Genomic DNA, 27542 nt, shown 5'->3' with positions numbered 1-27542 from the left:
TGTATGCGTGGGTGTGTTTAAAGCTGTAGAGGTCTGGTCATACCCTCACAGGTCTTGCCCGCTGGGCTGTACCCAGGTTTGCAGACGCAGTCTTTAGTGGAGGTGCTGCCAGGCTGGGAGGTGTGGTGCTCATCGGGGCAGGGGATACAGGTACCCAGCCCTCCAGGTGAGCCCTCGGGCTTATATGTACCAGGAGGACAGGCTGGCCAAACAAGACAAATGGACACAGTTATACAGACTAATCAAAGTCACAGCGGTTTGTAGGAATTATTCACACAGGAACACACAGGAAAATATACAAAAATTCAGAACAGATACATGCATGCGCCCAAACACACACACACACACACACACCAGATAAACACATATGTACATATGTACATATAAATATATTAATGTTTATGTGAACGTGCACAGTTCACACACAAAGGCAGAAATCAGAAAGTCTCCAGCATATTAACACAGGTAATTCCTTTAGAAGCTTCCAGCTCCTCTGGGCTGGGTGAGCTGGCCGCAAGCTGCTGCCTCCCGTCTGTCTCTGCATCTGAGGACCCACAATGCACTCAGCTCCGCAGCCGCAAGTATCCCCGCATGACCACTCCACCGCACCGCGAGGAACGTGCCGCGTCTCTCCCTCCCTCCCTCTCCGTATTTCATGTCTCCTCACCTTCTTCTCTCTCCCTCCCTCTCTCTCTCTCTCTCTCAACCCCTTGTTTTTTTTCTCCCCCATAGCTGGCACACACACTCCCGGGCGGAACACGTCCAAACAATAAAACATCCACGCAAAGTACTCCAGGCTTTCACCGAGGGATGATTTATTAAATGAAACAACATTAAAAGCTCTTTGCTGCATCATAAAAGAAGGGTTTGCGGAGAATAAATCCATAGCCCAACACCCTGTGAAGGTGGGAGAGCATGACGAGTGGGGTGCTGGGTCCTCTGTGTTACATTAGGGGGTATTAACAGGCTCGCCCGTCCCATCGCTTTAATCATCGCTCGCCGTTTCCTCCTCCCCCCCCGGGTCTCCTGAGGTGCGAGAGTCGAAAGGCGGCGGAGAAGTCGGACCTGTGTCTTTCACGCTCCTGCTCTTTATGGAGGTGAGCCCCTGCCAAAAGCGCTGTGGCCGCAAGCCAAGACACACTCATTTCCTACCCAAACACGGGAAGGTCAGCCAATAGCAGTCACCCCTGTGTAAAAAAAAAGAAACCTGAGCATAAAAATACGCTTTCACCCACATCAAATGACGAACAGCCATAAATGTTTGCTTTTTGATGCAAATTACATACATACAAGCTTTTAAAAACTGTTAGAGTTATCTCTGGTATAGCGTTCTCTTTTCTTCAACCTGTGAGAGGTTGCACAGTCATAGACCTGCTGCAAGTGCTGTATGTTCTCTTTGTCTTTAAGGGCTTAAGTCAAAAGTTGACTGAAAGCCCAGTTGTATTACATGGATACTGTTTTGCTTACAGCATAAGAGCTCAAATGCTGTATTAAATTTAATTTTTATTCCTTTTTTTTTTTTTTTTTTTGTAGCTGGCACTGTCTCAGTAAATGCCCAAAAACCTTCACTCTGGACAGGAGTCTTTTGCAGTTGGGTTTAATGCACTGCACTATGAAAGACTGCAGCCATTTCATTTGGCTGGCAGGGAGAAAGAGGATGAAGACTCCGAAACAAAATGAAATCCTTAAAAGAAGATAAATTAACGTTTTCAAAAAGATTCCAAAAAAAAGTCAATATGCAGCACGGTGTGAATGAACTGACAGAGGACACACCGGACATTTCAGGCCATAAACATAAATATTGCATCATAGTATAAAACAAAAACCCAATAAAACTCCACATCTGGCTACAAAGAAATGAAACTATGTACATTACCTATTGGGATGCAAAGGAAAAATGCAACACAACCCCTGTGTACAATCATGAGATTATCCAACTGTGGGGGTGGCAGTGCAGTATAATGGGTGAGGACCTGGTCTGGTAATTTAAAGGTCACAGGTTTGATTCCCAGGTCGTACTCAACCTGCATTGCTTCAGTATATGATCTGGATAAGAGTCTGCTAAATGCCTGTACTGTAATGTAATGCAACTGACACAAAGCAGAGAAGTGAGAAAACGCACAGACTGATTGAGAATAGCCTTGGTTACAGACTGTGCTCACACTCAACTTGAGAAGGTTTGAGAAAGAACTGCACTTTCTCACTATAAGTGACTAACACATCAGGGAGAACACCTGTTCCCCCAAATCACTAGATTCATCTGAAATGTCCCAAATTTGACTTAAAAAAAAAAAAAACATCACTCTTGGGGAGGAGAGAAACAGCATTTTGCTATCAGTGAGGGACGCATTTGCCTGTCACAGCTTGGGGGCAGTGACCAGTGAGACAAAAACCAAAATAATTATTGGAAAGAAAAGGAAATGGGTGACATATTTATTTGATGTGTGAGTATTACTGCCAGTAGAGTGTTCTTGGGTTGACATGACTATGTGTTTGTATTTGGGTGTATGTGTGTGTGGTCGAGAGTAGAAAGAGGAAGAGAAAAGGAATAATTTACAGACTTTTTATTGTGCTTTTAAAGTATGTGTTTGAATGAACTCACATCTGTGAAATGTCACAGAACAAACTGACAAAATATGTTCACAAACAAATGCCAAAACAAACAAAGAGACCCACGCGTCAAACAAATAATTAAAAGCATGTGGACTACATTCATGCGCTTGTTGTTTATTCCAAATGACTGGATTCAGTTATTATTCTCTATGGGTATTCTGACTTAGAACCAACTGTAAACATTTGAAAATAATGAAAGATAAAGAAGAATCACATATTATATTCAAACTGTTGATTTAAGTCCAACCTTAGTTCTGGTCGGTTCTTTTTGAACAAACAATAACCCCCATACCAGGACGAGACGTTATCCCGCAGGTTAAGATGAATTTAAATGAACGCCTAAAAGAAAGTAAAGAAAGTGTGCTAGAAAGTGAAATCTCGTTATAGTGGGGTTAATAAAAGGAAATGAGTGCGTTCCATTCCATCAGCGCGGTGACATAACTCTGTTGTAATGAGCTTCAAGCCTGCAGGTCCCTCCAGGAAACCAAGGGGAAGCAATTAAGCCTCGCTGTGTTTTAGACCGTGCACTAGAGAGGGAATAATGCACTTCACTTACAGTAGAACCAACCGCCATCCATTTAACCCTGGCGTGTTGTTTCGTAATTGGGTCCGAAGGGCCAAATATCTCTCAGGACTACACAGCAGAAAAATGGCTGCCTCACAAAAAAATATATTTAATGGCAATTTGTTTATCTTGCAACATTTGGAAGTAGCTATTTTCATGGTTTTTCCATTGTTGTCTAGCTATTCTCATATACGCATTTCTAGCGAGTAAAATTAAAAAAAAACAAAAATGGGGATGCATGAAATCATTTTTCAATTCAGTATTAGCTTTGGTAAGAAAAGCACATGCAAGGATACAAAAACGAAACCTCAAATGCTTCTTCCTTCCCCCGTCGGGCAGTTTAAGACGCCGCTGTTCCCCTTGCAGGAAGCAGATCTCGTTTTATTGTCTCGGTACCTCTCAGGGCCGGAGTGAGCGAGTGCAGAGCGGTTTATCTGCATTCGGAATGCAAACCCTGGTGCCAGAGTTGCAGACGACATGAGGCACAGACCTGTAGTCCATTCAGAAGAAGAATGGCAAAAACACAAGAGCGGAAACAAAACAAGAACGTCCAAGAGAATCCCCCCTGCACATCTGCTTAGGCCCCAGTGCTAAAGGACGTCTTTTGTATTTACAACAGAGAAATACTGATACCTATAAAAAGCCCGTTTGAATTGTGTGGCCATCTTTGGATGAGTGGGACTACACTTTTTTAAACTAAAGTTTGTCTGTTGGAAGAATTAAAAAGTCATACAAGGTATTGCTTTTTGTTGTCAAAAATCTTTAAAATATATTGTATGTATGGCCGTCGAAGATTATTCAAAAAGCACATAACCGGCCACTAACACTCGTTTGTGAAGGCCTTATGTATCTTATGGTCACAGAAATCCTGGTTTGCCTTTTGTTCCATTTTTGTCTCTCAGAAAGAAAGAACAGAGGTAGAAATCTTTCAGAAGGTTAATTTTAGACTGAGGTGGGTTGTTGGTCTCTCTCTGACCACTTGGCCACTTTCCAGGATTCCACTGGACTATTCTCATCTAATAGCAATAACAAGAACACCGCCGTCCTGTCTGTAATACTTTTTTTTTTAATTTCTGACATACCCAACTCCCCCCTTTTCATGTTGTGTAATAATGTACACAGAAAAGGGGAAACAGTTTGAGGGAGACTGATTTGGTTCTCCGCGCTCTTCCTTTCAAAGGACTTCCCGTTCCCGCTGGGGTCAGAGGTCAAACTGGGGAATCCGAGGGCACAGCGATCGGAGCCGCTGGGGCAGAGAAATAACTGTCGACGCTCTGACCCTCACGCTAACGGCCCGACGCTAGCGCTACAGCGGCACGCAGAAGCTCGCTGACCGCCACAAAGGCCATCATCCCACAGTGCATAGCCCTGCAATGGCAGACAGTGCACGCACAGAGGACGTGCGGGAAAAGCCCCACCCAGGGCATTGAGCCTGAGGGCAGTGGTTCCCCAAAACTGTACCAGCATTCTCTGGGATCCACCCAAACTCTAGAAATGTAGAGTGTTGCAACATATTCAGTTATGAAATTAACGTATTTTTAACCCTATTGCTGCAACACCTGTATGCGCATGCTCTGCATCTTGTGCAATGTTGAATTCAAATGGGGTCAGTAGGTCCTGATCAGTTTTGGGGGGGTGGGGGCAGCTGCTCTAAGGCACAAGAGGTCAGACAGCTAGTCTGTCTGAGGAAGGCCGCAGCCGTCATTTCCTGGACTCTGAAGCGGAGGCCAAAGCTGGCCGCAGGAGGAAGAGGAGGAGGAAAAGACCTGGCCGCAGGGCCATTATTTCATTATATATGCCCATCTTTGGGTTTCATTTTATTCACTCTCCCGGAGAGAGAGATAGAAAGGGATTCTCTCTCTCTCTCTCGCTCTCTCTCTCTCACACACACATACACACACACACAGACACACAGTTTGTGAACCACACTGGACATCCCAGTCCAGCAGAAAGTCATAGGCAATCAAAAACATATACAGGGAACAAAAAAATAATAAATTCTGAACAGAGTAGTGCTTAAATTGTCTGATCTACACCGTTCCATAATTCCTGAATTATGAGAAAAATCATGAGAAAAATTATCACTGCCAGGAAACGTGAGAGTTTCGCAAATCACACAGTTCATAATTCCTTACAGAAAGTTCTCCTTTACCACAAAAATTATATTTTTTTTCACCTCAATCTCCATGGAATATTAATGCAAATAAACTAAAATCCATCCAGTTCATTGTATTCAAAACATAGGCGATCCACATGCACACGCTGTATATTGCCCGTGGTAGCTCTGAGAGACTCTTCTTGGCATTTCTGGAAATCAGCACTGTTGAAAGGGTAATGAGCCCGTGACTCAGGCCAAACTCAGGATGTGGTAGATCACCTGCAAAGTAGGTCCTCATTCCTCTCCTCCTGCATTTCTACTCTTGGGGGGTCTACTCGGCTGGGGAAAAGGGTCTGCAGACAGACAGGGTGGGGGGGAGGGGGAGTGGGGCCTGCATTCACCCGTATTCCCTGTGACTCCTGCCACTGTATTGATGGGGGGCCCAGATGGTAGCATGTTGGGATGTTGGGGGTGGGGGTAGTAGTTAGTTCCACAGAGCAGCTGCTCGTTTCCTGCACAACCCTCAAATCCCCCCTTTCACTCCAAACACACCTCCCAGACAGCCCAATGCTGGGGCCTCTGCCAGAGCGTGTGTCCCCACTTCATCACCTCCAACTGAAGAATCCCACGCTTAACGCCTCAGGGAGCAATACAAACAAGCCTTTCAGAGAGAGATAGAGAGAGGTGATGGGAAAAGGAGAAGGAATGAGAGACAGAGTCAAAGAGAGATTGGGGCAAAGGGAGAAGAGGGGAAGGGAAAGAATGAGAGAGAGAGAGAGAGAGAGAGAGAGAAAGAGTGGAGGTAGGAGCAAAAGAAAACAACTTCCTCTCTGGAGACAAACTGCAGCGTGGGTCTGAGTCTCTAGAGCAGAACAGCCACACTGGAGGAGGTAACAGTCAGGCTAGGTCGGTCAAGGGAGTGAGTTTCAAACCAAAGCTCAAGGGTTTCGGGCTTCTGTGATCCTGTCTGGGCCGAGGGCCTTCAGACCACTGGCAGCCGGTAAAATTAATGGCGACTGCGTGTGCTGACACTGCCATCGTCCCGCCGGGCCCTGCCTCAGCTCTGAGTCCGCAGGAATTAGGGCGGATTTAACAAGGGTTGCTTCTCCAGCGAATAAGACCTACTTCATACTATGCAGTAAAGTAAATCTTTTTATGGCTGGTGAGAGAGCACATGGGAGGCGACTAGTGGAGCCAGAGGTTGGAAGGAGTGCTAATGTCACTGCCAGGTTCTACTGTCACCCCGGGAACCCGACGCGGGGAGTTACCGACCTTCTCGTAGGACGGATATCAACACCCCACGCCTGCAAGGGGCGGGCCTAGCTACCGTGGGCCCAGTGCAGTCACACCAACTGTGCTCAGAGCAGTACACCCAAAACAAGAGAGACAAGTCTTAGGAAAATCACAGAATGCCATTGACCCACTTTCCATTCAGAACCATTAGTCAGATCTTTAAGGGGCTCTTTTCTATGGGAGGGGAGGGATATGGGTATAACCTCTCAGATACTGCGTTCTCAGTTGAAATCTGGTTTTTCAGGCCTAAAGACCCAGAGCTGCCTCTCCCCGTCCCCCAAGTTCTGTAAGACACTCCAAACCATAGATCAAGCGGCTGGGACGAGATCCATATGTCTGCACAGGGGGTTCGGATGACTGGGGAGGGTTTAACATACTAATATTTTTACTGAAATTTTTACTTCTCCTTTATCTGTGCTACTGACTGATGGAAATATGTTTTTTTTTTGGTGGGGGGGTACTTCTCTAAACAAATCCCCACTTAAGTCAGTATCACATGCATTCATATACACAAGCCTCAAACAAGAGTGCGGTAGGAAGCACTGGAAAATGTGTAGAGTCAAAGAGCTGCTGCTCCAGCTTATCAGGAGGTCATGGAGGCAGGTCAGGCACATTGACTGGGACCACTGACGGCCAGTGAAGGCACATTAATCACAACCATCAACAGGAAATGGAGGATCTGCCACGATCTCTCGTAAATCACCCGAAACCATCTACGGGTCTGTCTCAATTAATTTAAGAATGGGAAGCTCCTCTTAACCTCTGCTATCTTCAGAGAATCTCAAGTATTACCCTCCTCTGCCAAATGTTTGGACGGGAAGACGTTGAGCAACTCTCGAAACGTTTTTTTAGAAAGCCCATTTCAGTGGGCTTGCCGCCATATATTCCCATAAGAGATTACACTGTCATGCGAAGTATTCTCACTTATATAGGAAGAGATCATTCATGGAAAGGTTTACATAACCCGGTGGGTACAGTACATCACAGCAAGCCACGAGACAAACGTTTATCCAGGGTTACAGCGTACGCGGAAAATATTTAAGGAAAATAAACACATTTAGTCTATTGCTTCCTCTAACAAGCTTCTGGTATTCATTTTCCATTACCGCCCCCCATGAAGAGCTTTCATTTCTTACACAAACAAACTTGGCAAGTTGAATTTGTGTACATAAATGGTTAACAACAGGCATAGATCTACTGCAGATGTGTAGCACAACAACAAAACTACAGTTTTAAAAGGCTGCAGTATTAAATAGTTAAATAAAAACTATTAAATAAAATAATAATTCTGGGAATGTTGTGTATCCACCTCTGGTGTGTTTTTAAATACATTCGTCCTTACATTTTAGGCATTTTTGGCATCCAGAGTGACATACAAAGCTTATAGTCTTTTCACATACAATCCATTCATACCGGTAAATATTTTTATGGAAGAAATGCAGGGTAAGTACCTTACTCAAAAGTACTACAACAGCAGCATCCCACCTGGGAATTAAAACTACCACCTTTCAGTCACTAGCCAAGTTAACCATTATGCTACATTGCCAGCTAGAGAGCCCATTTCTATTATTTTCAGATGTGCCATTCTACTGGATTGGCCGAAAGCATTTCCTGAAAATGCTTTCCTTTTTGCCCTCAATTTGTTCTGCAAATATTTCAGGTTTTAGCCTTTACCAAACTCAGACTGTTCCTATTCCGTCCCGCTGCTGCTGCAGAGACAGGCGACAGACAGTAGCGATGGAGCGGGTTTTAGCCTTTACCAGACTGTCCCTGTTCCGTCCCACTGCTGCTGCAGAGACAGGCGACAGACAGTAGCGATGGAGCGGGTTTTAGCCTTTACCAGACTGTCCCTGTTCCGTCCCGCTGCTGCTGCAGAGACAGGCGACAGACAGTAGCGATGGAGCGGGTTTTAGCCTTTACCAGACTGTCCCTGTTCCGTCCCGCTGCTGCTGCAGAGACAGGCGACAGACAGTAGCGATGGAGCGGGTTTTAGCCTTTACCAGACTGTCCCTGTTCCGTCCCGCTGCTGCTGCAGAGACAGGCGACAGACAGTAGCGATGGAGCGGGTTTTAGCCTTTACCAGACTGTCCCTGTTCCGTCCCGCTGCTGCTGCAGAGACAGGCGACAGGCAGTAGCGATGGAGCGGGTTTTAGCCTTTACCAGACTGTCCCTGTTCCGTCCCGCTGCTGCTGCAGAGACAGGCGACAGGCAGTAGCGATGGAGCGGCCCGAGCTGGCGGCGGGTCAAAGGGCCGCTGGGGTTCAGGGTGACTGCGCTGCCAGCGACAGAACTAAGCCGGACTCTGGTTCCTCCGGGACCGGCTTTCACGCGAGCGGGAATTACTGCGCCTCTCTCCTTTTTTCACGGGTGTGGGAGGAGGGGAAGCGCTGGCCGGTTTTTGCCGGACCGTCTCCGCGGCTCTCTCTCTCTGAGAGACCGGCCGGAGCCAAGCGTCATATCGGCGCCCGCACGGACGAACGCGAGGTCGGTCGGGTTCAAGCGCATTCTCGCGTTTTTGTTTTTGTTTTTCCGGGCGGACTTCTCGATTGCACTTTATGGCATATTCGCACGTGTTCCCAAGTTACGGGAAAGGCGCAGTTTTTCTAACCCTCCGGAGCTCTCCAGCATTGCACTAGATCCCCCCCCCCGTTCCCTGACTCCTGCATGAGCGCTGGATTTATGTCCGCCTAGGCGCTTCCTCCGGGATTCTCAGCCGTCCAGCCGCAAGCAAATATTTACAGTCAGGGCTTTAAGGAAATACACGGGACCATTTCATCACACCCCCCTATGATCAGCTGGCACAGATTACTGACAACTGTAGCCGCATCAAGACTGCCAAAGACCCACACGTACAGGATCTGCATCGCAGACACGCAACGTCCGGATCCAGATTCACAGTGATTCATAAAAGACAAAGCTGAAAGGCTCCAGGCCGCCTGCATCTCTCTCTCCATCCCTCCCTGTCTTTCCATCTCTGGCTCTTTACATGGACTGCATTTATATGGTAAATGGACTGCATTTATATAGCGCTTTTATCCAAAGCGATACGGTAAATGGACTGCATTTATATAGCACTTTCATCCAAAGCGCTTTACAATTGATGTCTCTCATTCGCCAGAGCAGTTAGGGGTTAGGTGTCTTGCTCAAGGACACTTCGACACGCCCAGGGCGGGGTTTGAACCGGCAACCCTCCAACTACCAGACAATCGGTCTTACCTCCTGAGCTATGTCGCCCCTTTACATCCTTCCCAGTCTTGATATGTCTCACCCTCTCACTCTCTTTTAATCACTCTCCCCTCTCATTCACTCATTCATATTCATGCATTCTTTCAAATCATAAGGTTGAGTGGCAATACCAATCTGAAAAGTAAATAAACAGTCCTGTTAACATACACCATTCCTTCCTTCCAGCTTCTGGAATTTTGATAATACTGGGAAGGAAAAAAAAAATCACTCCTCATGTTTGTGTTTAACTTTCGGACATCCTGTTAACTCAGTTAGCTGGCGATGTTGTTACGTACTGTATCTACAATGTGCATGTGAATGATAGCTCAAACTTGTTCCTCTGCCCTAACACGAAGAATGCTTTTTTCCTGTTGCGGTGCCTCCTGCATCTACCTTAAAGCCAAGGTAAACACATGCAAGCTGTTGTGCTGCTGCTCAAACGGACTGGAGAGGAGGAAAATCACAGGATGTCTAATACTTAAGTGGCCTTTTAAAAAATAAATATTTTATTGCCTATATTGCTCTGTGGTAAACATATTATAAATTTAATAACAATGATTACTATTTTTATTACAACAGCCATATATATATATATATATATATATATATATATATATATATTATATATATATATATATATATATACATTCCCCAATTTGTTACTGACCAACATAAGAGTAACAAAAGTGGAATTAGACCAGAGAAGACCTGCCTTGGCTGTGAAATCCTTTTAAACATTCGGCTAAAAACTGAAAACAGATGTAGAATATCAGAACCTGTTGTATGTGCATTGGTCTGCTAAACTCATCAGCAGTAGTGGGGCCATTTTGTTTATCTGCTCAGCTCACATTCTAGCCTGCTCCAGGGTGCCTTACATTGCTAGCATTTCTACCTGCTACCCATTTGGACAGCTAATGTCCTCCAAGAGCTACTCAGTGCCTCACAGTCAGGACTAAGGAAATCTGTTCACAGGTCCTGTAACATTATCCCTGCTCTGTACAGCTGGTGCTCCATTTCAGATTAATTACTTTATCCTGCTCTGTGGTTTGTGGCGAGCGAGGAGGTGGAGAGGTGAGGAGGTGGAGAGGTGGGGACGTGAGCAGGGTGGGGGCGAGACGTTTTGGGATGATCTGGAATTTGTAATGAATGAGCAGATCTTCAAGAAAAAATTCCCCAGTGGCTAGGAACAACAAAGGATTATATCCCCCACCTGAAAACCAGCAAGACCCGAGTCTGGGAAGAGCCAACGGGAAGGAGGGCCTCTGCGCACTTTTTAAATCACTAAAGATGTGGCCAAGCCTCCGAAGAGGCATTCCTCTTCCAGCTTGAATAAACCCTGACCCTGGCCAGAATATAAGACACAAATACACAACAGAAGAAAACGAGCAGCAGGCTTAATGTACTGCTTAACATAATTAATCTATATGCTGGGGACCTATTAGTCTTAGTGACAGTGTGATAGTGGCTTTTGGCTGCTATAGTGGAGAACCTCTTACAGGTTGGAGAGCCTCATGCCCTCAATGTGCCTTCAAAATCATAACATAGACTGTATTAAACAGTAGTGTGGGACACAAACATATTTGGCAAATTGCTAAATGCTAAACACCACATACCACCATATATTTACAAACTCTGCACAATTATAACCCTGAAAGCAGGATACAGATGGGTGAGTGCTGCTGTGAGCCCAATGCCTGTATTCATAAAGCATCTCTGAGTGGGGCTGCGGATCTAAGTACAGCTCAAAGTTTTGTCTCATAATGGATAAGGTTAGGATACGGACAGGGGAAACCTGATCCTAGATCTGCTAAAACCGAGCCGCTTTTTCAACACAGGCCCAGGTCTGCGTTCACTCTCATTAATCAATTTGCCATTTCCGTTCTGAGTCCCAGACGACAACTTAATAGTGATTTCCTTCGATTTGATTTTGAAGGTGAACTGAGGACATGAGAATCACTGTGCCTGACCTGAAAGAGGGCCTCCTCCATGGGGCCCCATCCCAAGAGCCAACTCCACTGGTGTATGTTTCCCACCACTAATTAATTATTCAACAATTAGTCCAGGGCGATGGCCAAGTGTCAAACAGCATCTGAGTGTGATTTAAACAAGACTTTCGCTGGTGACTCACATTGCCTGCTGATATGGCGAGCCACTGATTAGAGCCATCCAACCAACCCTAAAAAAAACTGTGATAATTTACCAATTCCTCCATGTCCCAGACAAGCAATCACAAATGTCACCGTTCATCAACACAGTCGTCAGTCACCACATTCTAGGTTACCCTGCCGACCCCCTCCCTTTGTTTTTCTTTCTACTGGGATTTACTCTCCAACAATCACAAGCACCGCCTCCTTTCTAGAACCACTGATTGAATACTTGGCAGTTGTGTTCATTAGTTCAGCATTTTCTGCCTATTTTAAATCAAATTGAGCATCCCCGTTAGGTCATATGACTCTTGTTTTGGACATAACTGTGCAATCCTTCATAACATTATCCAAAAATGATTTCCCAACAATCACATTATTCTATGATGATTTGGTCTTTTTTCAGACATTTTTTCTCTTATTGTGAATCTGTTTGGGTATCTGCAGATGTACAAAACGTTTACATTACTGCCTATCACCCACACCCATAGAGGACGCATTACAACTGAGCATGGACTCTCAACCAATATACTCAACCATGGACCAGTAACGCTCTTCCACACGTGTAACCCAGTGTGTAACAATGAGAGCCAGCAGGTCTGAGGAGAAGGAAAACTCCCTTCTTGCTAGAACTGATCACCTGTAGGCTTTTGCTAAGCAGCGCAGCAGCACTTATGCAGTGGGAAGCAGACTCAAGCCCTCTCTATTGCAAATGGGAAAGGGGCTTCACTGTCAGCTTTTTGACACTTTCCCTGAAATGCCTTTTGGGGGTTCAGGCCTGGTTTTTGCCCAGTTTCCCTTCTGTTTCTCTGTAAAATGCACCATACACATGAAAATTGAAATTGACACTAGTGATACATCCCAGAATAAACCAGCAAGTCTGAGCCATAGGACTCAGCCGGTTCTTCTGCCCAGAACCTGTCCAACCAGAGCAACTAAGGAGCCCAGCTGTGGTCATTGTTTGGCCATTCTTTGGAGTACATAACGTGTACAGTTTCAGCATTAAGTACTATGCCAGGTCTCTTTTAATGCCACAAGAGAGAGGAATTTCAGCTGGGTGCAGAGAAATTTAAAAAAATGTTATGGACGATTTTGATGATCTGAGCTTTAAATCCACTGAGCAGAGATACATTCTGGGTACAGATGTAGTTAAATATTTTTACACATTTTACTCCCTGACCCATCCCTTTCTGCAGTACAAAGGCTTTCATGTCACATTTCTGACTTTACCAGACGTCAAAGGTCACCAACTGTTTAGAATTCAGATCACAGACTGATTAAAAATACTTAGGGGAGACAGTTGCAGGTTTCCTTTATCATGGAGGAAAGAAGGAAGGAAATAGACCCTTGAAGGAAAGAAGACACCCAAGGAGCGCTCTGTCTGAGTGGCCACACACCCATTGGGTGAGTTTGCTTTGGAACAACAGAATGTGTTTTTTCCTCTGTGGCTTGTCTTATGTATCAATTCCTGAACAAACCAGAGACTTGCAGATAAAGTCAAACGAAACAGACGTCTCGCGTTCGCCAGCAGAAAGCAGGGCGCTGGGTGTTTTTGTTTATTTGCTGAGTGGGGAAAGAAAAAAAACGCTCCTCTCGAGGGCTTCGTGAACTTAAACACACAAACACGCTGCTCTGGCTCATGGCAGCGAACACCTCAGCATTACCGCATAATCTACACTGGACTGATAACTCCTCGACTATTTGGTTCATAGACTCATGGCAAAGCACTTTTTCTCAAGGGTACTGCGACCATGATACAGTACATTTATTTACACCTCTGGCAGATAGGTATCAAACATTTAGTGGGGTTCCACGGTAATGCCATTTGCTTATATAGTGCACACACAGACACACACACACACACACACACACACACACAAATGCACGCACAAATGCAGAAATACACAAACAAACAAACACAGTTCATATTTTGACTTTTAGTGGGACCAACAGGCTAAGCAGATTATCCAAAAAAGACAGGGAAAGCAGAATGGAGGTTCTCCATGCAATTGCAACAGCCAATTACCTAGCAGCATGTGCAGTACCTGTGCACTCTTACTACATGTTGCTGGTAACCTGGCGCAGGCCCCTAGTTACCTGGTGGCACACCCCATACCTGTGCACTCGTGACGCAGGCCCCTAGTTACCGGGCGGCGCGTGGCGTACCTGTGCACTCGTGCCGCAGGCCCTTGCCGTAGTAGCCCTTCTCGCAGACGCAGTCGTACTGGCCCGTGCGCGTGCCGCACTTGCAGCTGGCCATCAGGTCGCAGCAGTCCCGGCCCTCCTCGCACAGCGACGAGCAGCGCGACGCCTCGTCCTGGATGTAGCTGCCCGTCGGGAGATCTGGGGGGGGGGGACAAGGAGGGGAGTGCACTTCTCAGGGCTGGCGAGGTTGGCGCAGGCTTGGCGCAGTGATGTCGCTGCGAGACGACAGGCCCGCTATCACGCAGCGCGAGCACCCGGAGCTGCGCCGCGCGCTGCTGCGTCGGACAGCGCGTTGGATTCGCTTCCCCTCAAGCAAACTCAATAACCTTGGCACCGTTCTCGCAGTGCACTGCGCTTCCCTCGGTCAGAAAACCAGCAACTGTCTGACCTTCCCTCTTCACTTCCAGAGACAGTTTCAGAACAGAACTGCAGTGCTTCATAATGCAGAGCTCAAACGGACGTGCGTTTCCCCACGGCAACCAAAACATGCACACTTAATGCACTTAATGAAATTAAATTATACAATTGCAGAGCTCAAAACAATAGTTTTCAAATGTGTTCAACATGCCATAGAATATGTGATAATTCCTCCGCGGTAACCAGAGAAACAAGACTTCTTTTAGGAAGAAGTCTTTTCCCCTGGAGGACAGGGGCTGAAGTTCCTGGAAGTTTTGGGGGGGGGTGCGGGTGAGCCTCCTCACCTTCATGCAATGCGCGACGGGCCAGCGCCTCGAACTCGGCGAAGTTGTGCAGCAGGTAGCAGTGCTCCTCTTTGGGGTGCGAGGCCATGTCGTTCAGCTCCCGGATGTTGCCCTGCCAGATCCCGAAGGTGAAGATCTCCACCCCCTGGGCCCGCAGCAGGGCGGCCACGGGCCGGGGGTCCCCGCCGTTGGAGTACCCGTCCGTGATGAGGAAGATCACCCTGGTGGCGTTCTCACGCGAGTGACTCAATATTTTCTGCAATGAAAACAATAATAATAAAAAAATCTTCAATGGCTCCCACTCTACAGTACTTACATTATTTACATTACATTATTTTCTTACTTGACATTAGGTACACTTATATTTTCTGTTATATTGCACGTTTACTCAAGTGTCCCAAGGTTTTGCTCAGTGCTACACTGGCAATGCTACACATGGCTAGAATCTCTCTGGTACAAGGCCTGCTCCGTACCATATAATCCCCAGGGCATCCTTATGCTCTCAAAAATAAGAAATCAGCCAACTGCTTCTTTTTTAAACACATAGCTAAGCCACCCAAGCTACGGTAAGTCACTCTGAAGGCAAATGGCGAAACTGCATATTACACTGTAGCAGACTGTGTAAAACTCCCAGGCTATAACTTCTCAAATTTAGGTCACTATAGTTAAAAAGCCGCACCCCTCACCCCCACTCCCCCCCCCACCCACCCACCACCACCACCACCACCAACAAGTTTCTGTGAAGTGAATGGCATGTTCTCATGAGTTTGAGTGAATAAACACATTACAGAGGCTGCACTGTAAACTTCAGACTTCACTCATTATTCCTCGACTCCGCTGAATTATAGCTGACAGGAACAGGCAACTGTACTAAGGCTATTAGGTGGAGTCTGGAGTGAGTCCTGCTGCTTGCTCGTATGCTCCCCTACAGCAGGGGGAACACAAGTGTAACTGCCAGTCTTTAAGTGAATCCAGCACAGACGGCTAACAGCACTGAAACCAAAGCCTTTTACATGCTTGTGTAACTGAGCATTGGAAACCTTTTCATTTTTTTCTTTGACATCCACCCCTACATACACCCCTACTGTGGGCTCCTTATAATTAGAACCGATGTTTAAAAATCATTTCTAAGTTTCCTGGCTGAAGGCAAAGGATGCCTCGCTGCACGTGTTCGGAGGTCAATTTGTCCAGCATGCACATCTGTCCACTTTGACTGCCTGTTGGGTTTATAACACAACTCAGTCACACACACCGAGAGCCAAGCCTTGGCGTTTTGTTTGGCGCAGATTGTTGTGGCAAAATACATGCAAACGCACATAAAAATCTGCCACCTTAACCACCCAGAATGTAGAGCTTCTTCATCTGGCTACACGTCTATCTATGTATCTCTGTCTGTTTCTGTTCCTGCATCTCTCAGAGTCTCTCTCATTCTCTGTATCTCTCTCTCTCTCTCTCTCTCCCCCTCCCTCTCTCTCTGTCTGGCAAAACTCTACATATTAAAGAGTAAATTGTACATCCGTGAGCAAACGCTGAGCTGAAAGGCCTCCCAGAGGGGGGACGGCTGGGCCGTGAGCTTCAGTGTGAAAGATGGCTGAAAGAGCAGGGCAGGGTGAGGCTCCGCTCTTTATTGTTTAATTGGCCGAGCTTCAAGCCGACACGCTGGGAGAAATAATTACAGACACAGCCAAACGAGCCAGGCCCCTCCGGTCCCTTCGAAGTGGGGAGAGCGCCGGTTCCCATCGCAACCCCAACGCACCCAGGCACAGCTGTCTGCTGGTGCAGCCGCGACAAAGCGCAAAAAAGGAGGGGAAAAAACCCTTCTCTTCGTTACTGGCAGCCCACTAATTTAAAATGCCACCCTCCCCATTGCCTGCCACTACCACAGTGATGTCAATGCGGATCCACTTCCCTAAAGGAACAGAGTAAGGCAGGCAAAAACAGAAAACCAAAAGAAAGAAATTGCATGTGACTTTCGGTTTTCATCCAGCGGCCTCTCGAAGGCGCGGGCTCGTCCTCGCTTTATCTTCAGCTTCGCGTTTCATTCGGTCGCGGTGTGAAAGGGCGGGAAAAAAACCACCATGGCGTGTCATCGAATTGGGGAGAGACAAACAACCAAGTGTGTCGCTGCGTTCTCATACCAGGCTGAAGCGTGAGTACGACAACAGTCGTGGAGGACCCCGCCTTTTTAGCAGGAAGATTGCGCCTGCATGCGTGTCAAACATAGAGAGAGAGAGAGAGAGAGAGAGAGAGAGAGAGAGAGAGAGAGAATCAGAGAGAGAGACAGACAGAGAGAGAGAGGAGGACAAGAGATGGCAAGAGAAAGGCAGGGAGAAAGAAACAGTGTCCTTATTGTCTTGTACTCTTAGTCTTGTAAAATAATTTTTAGATTGTGATGGTCTATTGAAAATCTACCGTGGCTTAAAAGCACAGGTTTGCATCACTACACATCTGTGAGATATTTGTGATATAACTCACAAAAGCTGCTCCAGATCAAAAGCCAAAAGGAGCACAAAGAGACCTGTTCTTTCAATAACAACTACAAAAAAATAAAATAAAATAAAATCACAGCACGTGGACTACATTAAAGTGTTTGTTGTTTAACCAAAATGACTGGATTCAGTTACTATTCTGTATAGGTATTCAACCCTTTAATATGTGAAATATATCAAAGAAAGAGAGAGTGAGTGAGAGAGACAGAGAGAGTGCTGCCAGGCAAAGCATGGTCTGGTATCGAGTCTGTGCTGTGACAGCTCTGACTGTGGCTGGCAGCCCTGCACCTGACTTGTGAACTGTAGTTTGAAAAGAAGCTTACATCTTCAACTTCAGAGAAGAGCACACAATTTTTCTGCGCTCTCCTGAACCAACAACAAATGAGTGAAAAAGGTTGAAATGAGTGTCGCAGAACTCAAAACCGGGGGAAAACAGGGCCACGGGGGAAAATCCAAAGCAGGTTTACTACTGCCCCAGCCACTATCCTGAAGAACTCCCACCAAAATGCACCCACAGAGCTGCACCCTCCAGATGAGAGATGCCTTTAGTAACACTGAAGGGATGTCTGAAGGCTGGGGGATAGGGGGGGCCTATGCTAGTGTATGGTGTGTGCCAACTCTGCACCAAAGTTCTCCATTCATCAATGCCCTCTATGCACCCACCACAAGACCTGCATATTAAATCTCCACTTCCACCCCCATCAACACCTTCAAGCTGTTTGAAAAAAAGCTCAGTGAGCCACATGCCCTCAACACAAATCTCTGCTTGTCTATCAGTGGTGAGAGAGAAAAAAGAGAGAAAGAGAGAGAGGGAGAGAGAGAAAGACAGAAGGAGAGAGAGAGAGGGAGACTGATCTGAAGAAGGCCACACTTCTTGTTCACAGCAGCCTGTGCCAGGTGCATGCTGGGAAACCTCCTCTCTCACAAGAGGAGTTTCCCTACTCGAGGGTCGCTATGAAAAAACTGTGGTGGGGGTTCTAGGTAAGATACAGGAAGCTTGTATCGGAATTTCTGAACCTTCCAAAAAAGATGTCTCCTTCAATGCATTCCATAGGAAAAGCAAAGCAAAACAAAACAAGAAAAGAATTCTAACTGATGTTAAATGAACACTTGCTTGTTTTGAAATGGTGTCTGGCCTTCGACTTCAATGAAAGGAATAACAAGAACAACCCAAACAAAGGAAAATCTGTTAGACTCAACTCTCGTCACCGCTGGGCTGTTGAGCAATATTTTGGAGCACATATTTTTACAAGGGTCATCTTGAGCGTTTAGGATTTTTTACCACAGCTGACACTTTTCTGGAAAAGGTTTTTTTGGCTTTTGTGTTCATGAACATGAATATGTTGCTTTTTTTGTAAATCACATCACCAGCAAAATCTTTCTCAACACATTTTGAATGATGAAATTCTGAAATATGAGAAACAAGAAGACGGGACTAATAAAAGCCCATGTGATAAATTTGTTAAAGCATGCAGTACATTCTGTCACTGTACAATAATGCCATGAGGCTTTTATCAATCTCATTTTAAATTACATATTCTGGAATGTTCATGCGGTGCTTCCCTGACAACAAGGAATGTGTTCTGGTCAAATAATCTAGACAACAGCCAATAGCAAGGGAACACTTCTGAGCTTAATGTTTCATAATTATAGCACCTCTGGGACACTTAACGAGAATCACAACATCTCCGTGGCTGATACCTTAGCCCAACACGGACCGTTTTGAAAGAAGTTCAGCGTGTACTGCAGGTTTTGCAAAGTACAGCTTATAGGGCGAATACTTTTGCGAAATTGCTTTGGATACTCAGGCGGGACTTTTGTGTGGGCTTACCGATTCCTGTCAAAGCACAATACGTCAAATTAATGACCAAGAGAAAGGAAGGAGGAAGGAGAAAGAAGTGACTTGTGTTCCAGGAGCCAAGCATAGGCACTGCAGGGACAGAGATAAAAGCGATGCTGGATAATGGGCAATTCCAGGTTAAAGGGACGTTTAAAATGTACTGTACAGCATTCAGACATGACAGAGTATCCGAAGTGAGCTGGCAGACCAGGGACCATTACTGAGGGAAGTTCCTGAATTATATCCCCTCAGTAATTTAGACCCCAATACTAGAACATGTCACATCAGCTTATTGCTAATATGTATTCTTGCAGGTCCTTGACTGAAGTTGGTAAAATTATCTGGCATCCAATAAATCCTAATTTGGTCATGACTCATGAAATTTCCTACTGCCAGTAAAGAGGTCTCCCAGGGGTGGTTTGGGAAGAAATTAGGAATTGTGTAATTCCTGCTTGCTTCACAAATGCAGTGGCAAAACCAGGGAAAAAGACATTCCAGACTGATACACACAGTAATAAACAAGGTTCCTCATTTACATGAAGAAGCCTTCTTCAAGAGGGTACAGACAGACAGACAGACAGGCAGACAGGCAGGCAGGCAGGCAGGCAGGCAGGCAGGCAGGCAGGCAGGCAGACTGGAGGCCATGCTCCTGCTGTGTGTCCTGCCTGTGGCACACAAACACAAGGTTGAATTCAGACCTGTTTTTAAGCTTTTCCCTCCCATAAGTGTGACAGTGTCTATTTTTACAAACGCTCTCTCCTGCAGGACGAATATCAGGCAACAAGTGACCTGAGCCAAAGAGTCAGACGGCTGGTCTCGAGTTCAGCGGTGGGGGGTGGGACTGGGGAGGGCTCAAAGGAAGCTCGGCGCTGATCCCCTCCATTACGAGATCTAATCTCTCCCCAAGCCCGCCCCCGCCCCCACCCCAGTGTTTTGGTAGGGAAGTTGTGCCTGCATGTCGGGATTTAAGTGAACGCCAGCACGAATGTAACAGGTCAATCCCGCCCATCTGGAACGGATTGTGACCACCTATAGAGCGACAGACTGAGTGACTGAGCAGGTTTGACATCGTGCAGAACCTCATGATGAATGACAGATAACCTGGGCTGAGTGCGCAGTATCTCACCTTGCGGTTTCAATAAAGATTCTATATTTTTTCAGCCGCAGTGCTGTATTCGATTACCATTGCCCAATCATTGCCCACATTCTCACTTGCATTCACAGCATCATCCACACTGGCACTTATCTGTTATTCTACTCTGTCATTGCTGTCAGTTACATTTATATTATTTATTATTATTGGTATTATGACTATCATTATTCCTATTATTTTGCAGTGGCCTAATTTACCCTCGAGGCTACATTACAGGGAAGATTAATGACAATGATCAAAATCGCCAACGAGCTGTTGCTGGGTAACAGCTTGTTTTGAATTTTACCACATTGCAAAAGCGTTGATGGTAATTGCGAAACATTTGTTTTGCTGGAAATATTGCGGTTATGAATGATGTGGACCATTCCGTGCAGGGGATTCGACTCCGGCCAACATTCCTCGCCTCGGACCTGACTGACAGTTATGACGCCGCGCCTTGGCCTCCACTCAGGGCAACTTTATGGGGCTGAAATCAAAACAGAAGAACTAATTGCTGAAGTGTCTGAGGCCGCACGTACAGAGACGGGGAGGGGGGGGGGGGGAATTCAAATCCCCCTTCATCGTTATCGGCCAATCATCGCAAAGGAGAACTTGAATGGAGGCCAGTGGGTCTCTCGTCCAATTAGAAAAAAGAAAATGCCAGAGCTGGAAGGCCATTTGAGACATTTATTGATTCTGAGATGCACTAATTGCCCTTCTAAAGCAATGAATCCCAGGTGATTAAGCTGTTTTTGGGGGATATCTGGTGAGAGGAAGAAAATTGGGGTGGGAGAGAGGGGTCTAATGAATCTCATTAATGTGTAGAGATGTAATGAGCTCCCACATGTCAAAAGGGGTTTCTCTCCACTGCAAAGCATTACATATTACATTACTGGCATTTAGCAGAGGCTCTAATTGAGGAAGACTTTGTGTTTCACAAAGTATCCATTTATACAGCTGGATACATACTGAAGCAATTCAGGTTAAGTACCTTGCTCAAGGGTACGACGGCAGTGCCGAAACCTGTAACCTATGAGTTTACAAGCCCAGTTCCAAAACCATTACACGGCAATGCTGCCAAATAGGACTATTCATTCGTATCACTCTCACTCTCATAGCACTCTACAGTCTTCATTTTTCACAAGAATTTGTCATCTGAAAATGTCATCCCGTATTCCCAAAAGTCACGTGACCATTACCTGACTTAACATCAGGCAGCTCCATAAACTTTTATTTATCCTTTAAAAGTAAATGAACTTAATGTAAAATGTTATGACTAAAACTTGCAAATGCAAAAAGGAAAGGTGCTTGCTCCAGCAAATGCTTGTGGTTTCTGGGTGCGAAAAAACTTTTGTATAGTATAGCAGTCCCATAGTGGGGTCCTCACAGCTTTTGTTCAGCTGACCCCCATGTGTAAGTTCTCAGGGACCCCCTTATCGGAGAGATTCAGGGGGGCTCCTGCGTGCTATGACCCCGAAAGAGGGTAACGGGAGAGATGGAAAAGGGGTGTCAACAGCGCCGATGTCTGAGATCCTATTCTCTTTGAACTTCAGAGACGGGACAAGGGCTGTGTTGAAAGGGAAAGTATTTTAAGTAAGAGGCCAGGCTACTCTCCCCCCACTGACTGGTGAAACCTGGAAGAGAAAAAAAGCCTCAGGGGAACTGGGCAAGCGAAGTCGGAATACTCTGCTTTTAAACCTGGCCGCCGGCCGCAGGTTCGGAGACACGTACAGGTTATCGTGCGGATTATTGTAAGAGCGTTGTGTTTTTTGTGTTTTTTATAGAATTGCTGCACTCATGAAACCTTTACCCTGATGAAAAATTTCTCTTCATGAACAGAATGAAAAACAATCCATTACATTGACATCAGCAATGTGAAAAATTACATTTGCGCATTAATCATTCTGGGCTTTTCAGCCCGGGCTGCTGGACACGTTTTATAGGTTACTCTAGACTGCTCCCCATTTTTCTTTTACGTATCCCGGGACCGGGTCAAATAGTTTATTTTAGAGGCAAACACATATCACAATCTTTTCATTACACCACCATATTGAAAGCAATAATTTCTGGAGTAATTCTGTATTAGTTTCTGACTCAGAAACACCCAGAGGCTGAGGACAATGAACAGGAACATTCCGCTTTGTCTCCTGTAATTCAAGGCCAAGTAGACCCTGTGTGCTGATCTGGCAAAATAAGGTGACATCTACATTCGCAAAGACGCACAAAAATGAAAGGCAGAAACCATCAATTGCTCCCACACACACATATACTGTACAATACATGCACGCACACACACACACACACACACCCTTGTTAGCGGGATGTCGCCATGACAAATTCATGTTGATGACAAATTCATGTTGGCCAGGCAGTAGCAGATGAAGGGTGAGACCTCCTTGGAGAAATTGTGTCATGCGGTGAGCTCCCCTCTCAGACTGAATGTGACACACATTAGCAGTGATGTTAGCAAGCCTCGCACTCGGCTATAAACGGTTAGCGGTGCAATAAACCAGAGGCACATCCAAAGCTCCGGCCTAATAATCCCGGTCTGGTTTCAGGTCCAACGACAGGGCGCGCATGGAAACCACGGGGGGTTGGACCGTTAATCCGAAAGGAGGCTCTGCTGTCCGTGCTCGGCCTCTGTTTCGCGTGGATCTTTGGGGCTCTGGAGCTCCACAGGCAGGGTGGTCCAGCCCTCTGTTAAACCGCACTGCTCCTCAGCATTAGAGGGTTTGACCGCACAGAACGCAGGCCTGTCGCAGCACACCGCCGCCGCGACAGGAAAGACTGACATCACGCTCCGGGCCGCGCCCAGCCCAGACGGCGTGACTCAGACGGCGGGGTGGCCTGGCGCGTGACGTCACCGTTTCGTCGACGGCGGGCCGGGCGTGACATAAATCCTCGGTGTGCCACCGTGAGTCCTGTAACCAGACCATAACAAGAGGCTTCCGCTCTGAGAACAGCACCACCCTAAGGTGATGAGGTGCTACTGCACTACGGTCTCCTAATCACAGCCTCTGCACACACACCGCTGATGCCCGTCTGGGCCCAATCGAATGCCCCCACGGATCGCAACTCGTCACAGCAGTGGCCGTCCACATCGAATCACGCTCTGCTCTCTCCGTGAAAACCCTCTGTGACCTCGTCAGAATCAGAGTGAACTTTATCACGTGGTGCCATAAGTGGCAGAAACCATGGAGGGGAAGCACAGACACCTCCCTCTCCATCCCAGCCAGGACCGACTGTAATTGGAGTATCGCCTTTCCCATTGCAAATAATCACGTTCACTGGATAGAATCTGGCCTGAATTCTTTCTCAGGAAGATTTGACATGTGAAAAATCGTGATGAAAATTGCTAAGTTATAACAATGTTTTGGTTCTGAACATAAACTGTCAATTCTACTTTGAGTAGCGCAACTCTGGCTATTCTTGGCAGTGTGTATAACAGCCAAATATACTGTGCTGCGTACTACACCCTCCAGTGAGCGGGGGCGGAAACACACACACACACACAGACTGTCTCTTTACATATTTCCATCTGATAATGATTTATGAGCAATCTCAGCTGTCATTCCCAGGGAGGCAGAACTACATTCCCCATGATTCCAAGTCTCATTGCTCTGGCCCTATCTGTGAAACTGGGCTGCTGTGAAGCAATGTTGGGGTGCTACATTCAATATGTACATTTTAAAACATAGCACACCTTTTCACCAGGGGGTTGGGGTGGGGGGGAGAGAGAAAAGAGCTTCAAATCTACCTGGCGATCACCTTCAACCACTACACTTCACATGGAAACTGTACATACAGCCAACACCACCTACCGTATATACAGCTTACCTAATGACACACAAATATTGCGACACCCTGAATACCATTTACAGCTGGGTGCACCTGAAATTGACCCAGACGCCCATGCTGTGCACAAAGACAGGCATCACTGAACATTTGAATCAAGGGTGCCGTGGTAACCCAGACTTCTATGAGGGAGAAACTCTTTTCTACCTCTTTTCTGGTCTGGCTCACCTCAGTAGTCATCTTGCAGTGAGGGGTGGGGGGCAGGGCAATGCGGGGGTGACACACCAGACGGAGAAAGTGCTACACCGCTGTATCCTTTCCAAGAAGTCTGCCAATCAAAATATCTATTTCCCAACCTTCAGTACCTCGAAAAATCCCAAAAACTGTTGAGCACTGCTGAACCAAATGGGATAGGCATTTCATTACACGCAATGATTCGATTACATGCTTAGATCCGCCCCTCCACAGCGTGAGCTCACCGGTGAAGTAACCGTTGGCAACGGCACCAGAAGGCTGAAGAACACCTGAGAGGCAAGCTTAACAAGCAACAGAAAAGAGTGAGACGCTTAACGAGCTTCACCAGCAGGCCACGGGGGGGACGGGGGGATGGGGGGGAGTGTTTGATTTCTACCAATTTCACATAAACCCAGACTGGGCCTTTTCCATTTCTGCCTGAACACAGATCTCTTTATAATGGTGGATCAGTCCTGGCCTGCAGAATTCTGGGGGGTGGGGTCATCTCTTGTTTTAAGAGGGAGACTGACTGACTAGCAGAGTGGAAATTACCCATCGCCTCGTGGGAAAGTGTATCAGAACAGCAAAGTGCAGTGAGTAATCACAAACGGGGAGAAAACGCACTGAGCATTTCTCCCCCAAAAAATAAAAAATAAACATCTGAAAAATGGGTTTAAGATCAAGAAAAGGAATACCGACTGCAGTGCAAAGTCATAATGATACAAAGCCTTCCCCCCTCCCCCCAGCGTGTCTCGTCCCGCGCAGAAATCCACTCTCATTTACGTTTCGGGTCTCGGGAGCAGGGGAGCTTAAAAGACGGACATTCCTCCGCGCCGTTATCGAGGTCCGGCGTGACAGCGTTCCGATCGCCCTCATCAATCCTTATTAGAAAGACAAACACGGGGGGGGGGGGGGCGGGAACGGAGAAACAGAATCCCCGCTTTAATCACAGCGCATTCCCGGTGGAACCAGACCAAAGAGATGCCGTCCGCCCCCTCGGCTCCCCGCGGGGGGCCCGTGATAGCGCTGGCGCTAATCTGAAGAACAACAGGTCCCGCCGGTTCAGACGGAGAGCGCCGCGGCGGCCCCGAAGTGCGATCTCCGCACTCCCCCCCGCCACCACGCGCCTCACGCCAAAAACTTACACGCATTAACGTGTGTAGACATTAAAGCTGAATGGTGTGTAAAATCACTTGGCTGCAGTTATTACGGAAGGGTTTTTTATGGGGGGCGGGGGGGGGGGGGTGGTTGTGCAGAAATGATTCATTTTTTGCCAAAAGGACTCACAGAAAAGATGAAAGCAAATTCACTTTACAGCACAATGCCTCTATCGACGTGCTCTGTGTTTATTCATGCTTCAGGTATGATATAGGCCTACAGCACATAGAGGCACATTCATCGTGTTCATTACCATTTATTATCATTATGTGCATTATATTAACTCAGAAAGCCGTACTATTTTGCCTTCGGATATTTGGATATTTTCCCATTCACTGGCCATGTTGCATGTACTGCCACTCCCCACCAATGCCTCACATTTCACTGTTTGAGTCAAATTTGCTTTGTGATGCAGACCTGAAGGAAGTGTGAGGGTGTAAAATGTTTACATTACATAACTGCATTCTCAGTAGAAAGAACAGGGAGAAAATGAGATGTGCCAGATCAGAGCTTCTATGACAAAACACTGGTCTTCAGTTAAAAGGCCTAATTAAACCACAGATATTGTTTTTTTTTGTCCTAATGGTGAGGAACACTCTGTACAGAACAACAACAAAAGAAAAAACAATAATGCAAATGACAGATGCTTGTGAAAACAATATTAAACTCTGAAATGGTAATATATCAAAGAGCAATGACAGGCCTGCTCTGTCTCCCGGTGCACTGTTCATAAATCCTTTTAGGGTCAGTGGCATTTAAAAGGGAATCCTCAGGAATCTGTGTTTGGGGGCAGTCGGGGAGGATGTGGTGGTGGTGGTGGTGGTAAAGGGGGGGGGGGGGGGCACGTCCAGAAGGAAAATCCAATATTGTACAAAACCCCCACTTCCTATTCCCTCCCACCTCCTGCAGCCAAAAGGGGACAGAGCCATCTGAGGAGATGCAGCTGTTCTCAGAGCGTGTGTGGGTGAGTGTGTGTGTGTGTAAGTGCAGGGGGTATATGTGTATGGGTGTGCTTGTGTGTGAGTGAATGTGTATGTGCACATACATACATCCATGCATGTGTACATGCACGTGCCTGTACGTGTGCATGTGTATGCGTTAGTGCGCGTGCGCATGTGTTTGTGTTAGTGTGTATGTCGCTGTGGGATGGAGAGCGGGTGCATATGCCCCACCTGTCTAAGTCTTCATGGCCCTTCAGGCAAAATCTCAACATTTGTTGCAGGCAGCAGAGCCAAGCTGCAGGAAACTAAAGCCCAACGTTCCCACAACATTTCTGCAACACTTGGAGGACTAGGCCATGGCTACACTCTCCAAGGGGCCTGGCAGATTCTGATCAGAACCCAACGCTGCCAGGGCAGTTTCATCACCCCTGCCAAGAAGAACGGAACAAACAAATGCTCACCACGAGTGCCAGCTATGCTCCATGGCATGGACTTCACAGGCTCAGCCTCGCTATGTCACTAGCCAGCTATGACCAGGGGGGTCCACCGCAGAGCGGGATACAATTTACTCCATCCTGCCAGCCAGCGGGTTTAAGATGGCTGGGGGTTCCTCATCTGCAATCCTTCCCATTCTCCATCCCTGCTGGGGGCACTGGACTCCCACTGGCTACCTTCACTTTCAAGCGGTGCCAGCTCTCCTGCAGCACTGTGTGGCCTGTAGCGTGTGAAATAGCCACTGGCTTTCAGACGAGTGCATCGGAGGGCTGCGTGCATGGCAGTCCTGCTCTGGGCCTCGCACGGTTGAGGGAGGGACACTGCTGACTCAAAATTAGATAATTACAAAATTGGGGAGGGGAAAAAAGAGTGAAATGTAAGCCCAGAAACAAAGTGGAGCTTCATCTCTTTCGTGTCACAGAGCAGCCCTGTAAGAGAGCAGCTTCATCTCCACTGTGTCACAGATCAGGACAGTAAGAGAGCAGCTTCATCTCCACTGTGTCACAGATCAGGACAGTAAGAGAGCAGCTTCATCTCCACTGTGTCACAGAGCAGGACAGTAAGAGAGCAGCTTCACCACCACTGTGTCACAGATCAGGACAGTAAGAGAGCAG

General features: G+C 46.7%; 1 protein-coding gene across 3 annotated transcripts in view; it reads right to left on the bottom strand.

Moving 5' to 3' along the window:
- The window catches only part of svep1 (sushi, von Willebrand factor type A, EGF and pentraxin domain containing 1), a 74408-nt gene that overhangs the window by 42177 nt on the left and 4689 nt on the right, over positions 1–27542 (bottom strand). For all 3 annotated transcript variants that reach the window (XM_035426289.1, XM_035426290.1, XM_035426288.1), the window contains exons 2-4: positions 14845–15100; positions 14105–14281; positions 44–202 (exon numbers count right to left, since the gene is read on the bottom strand). In XM_035426289.1, coding sequence (XP_035282180.1) covers positions 44–202; positions 14105–14281; positions 14845–15100 — 592 coding nt within the window. The remainder of the gene's footprint in view (positions 1–43; positions 203–14104; positions 14282–14844; positions 15101–27542) is intronic.

This window comes from Anguilla anguilla, chromosome 7 (genome assembly GCF_013347855.1).
Source record: "Anguilla anguilla isolate fAngAng1 chromosome 7, fAngAng1.pri, whole genome shotgun sequence".
NCBI classification, from domain to species: Eukaryota; Metazoa; Chordata; class Actinopteri; order Anguilliformes; family Anguillidae; genus Anguilla; species Anguilla anguilla.
This window is presented reverse-complemented; position numbering and strand designations above follow the sequence as displayed.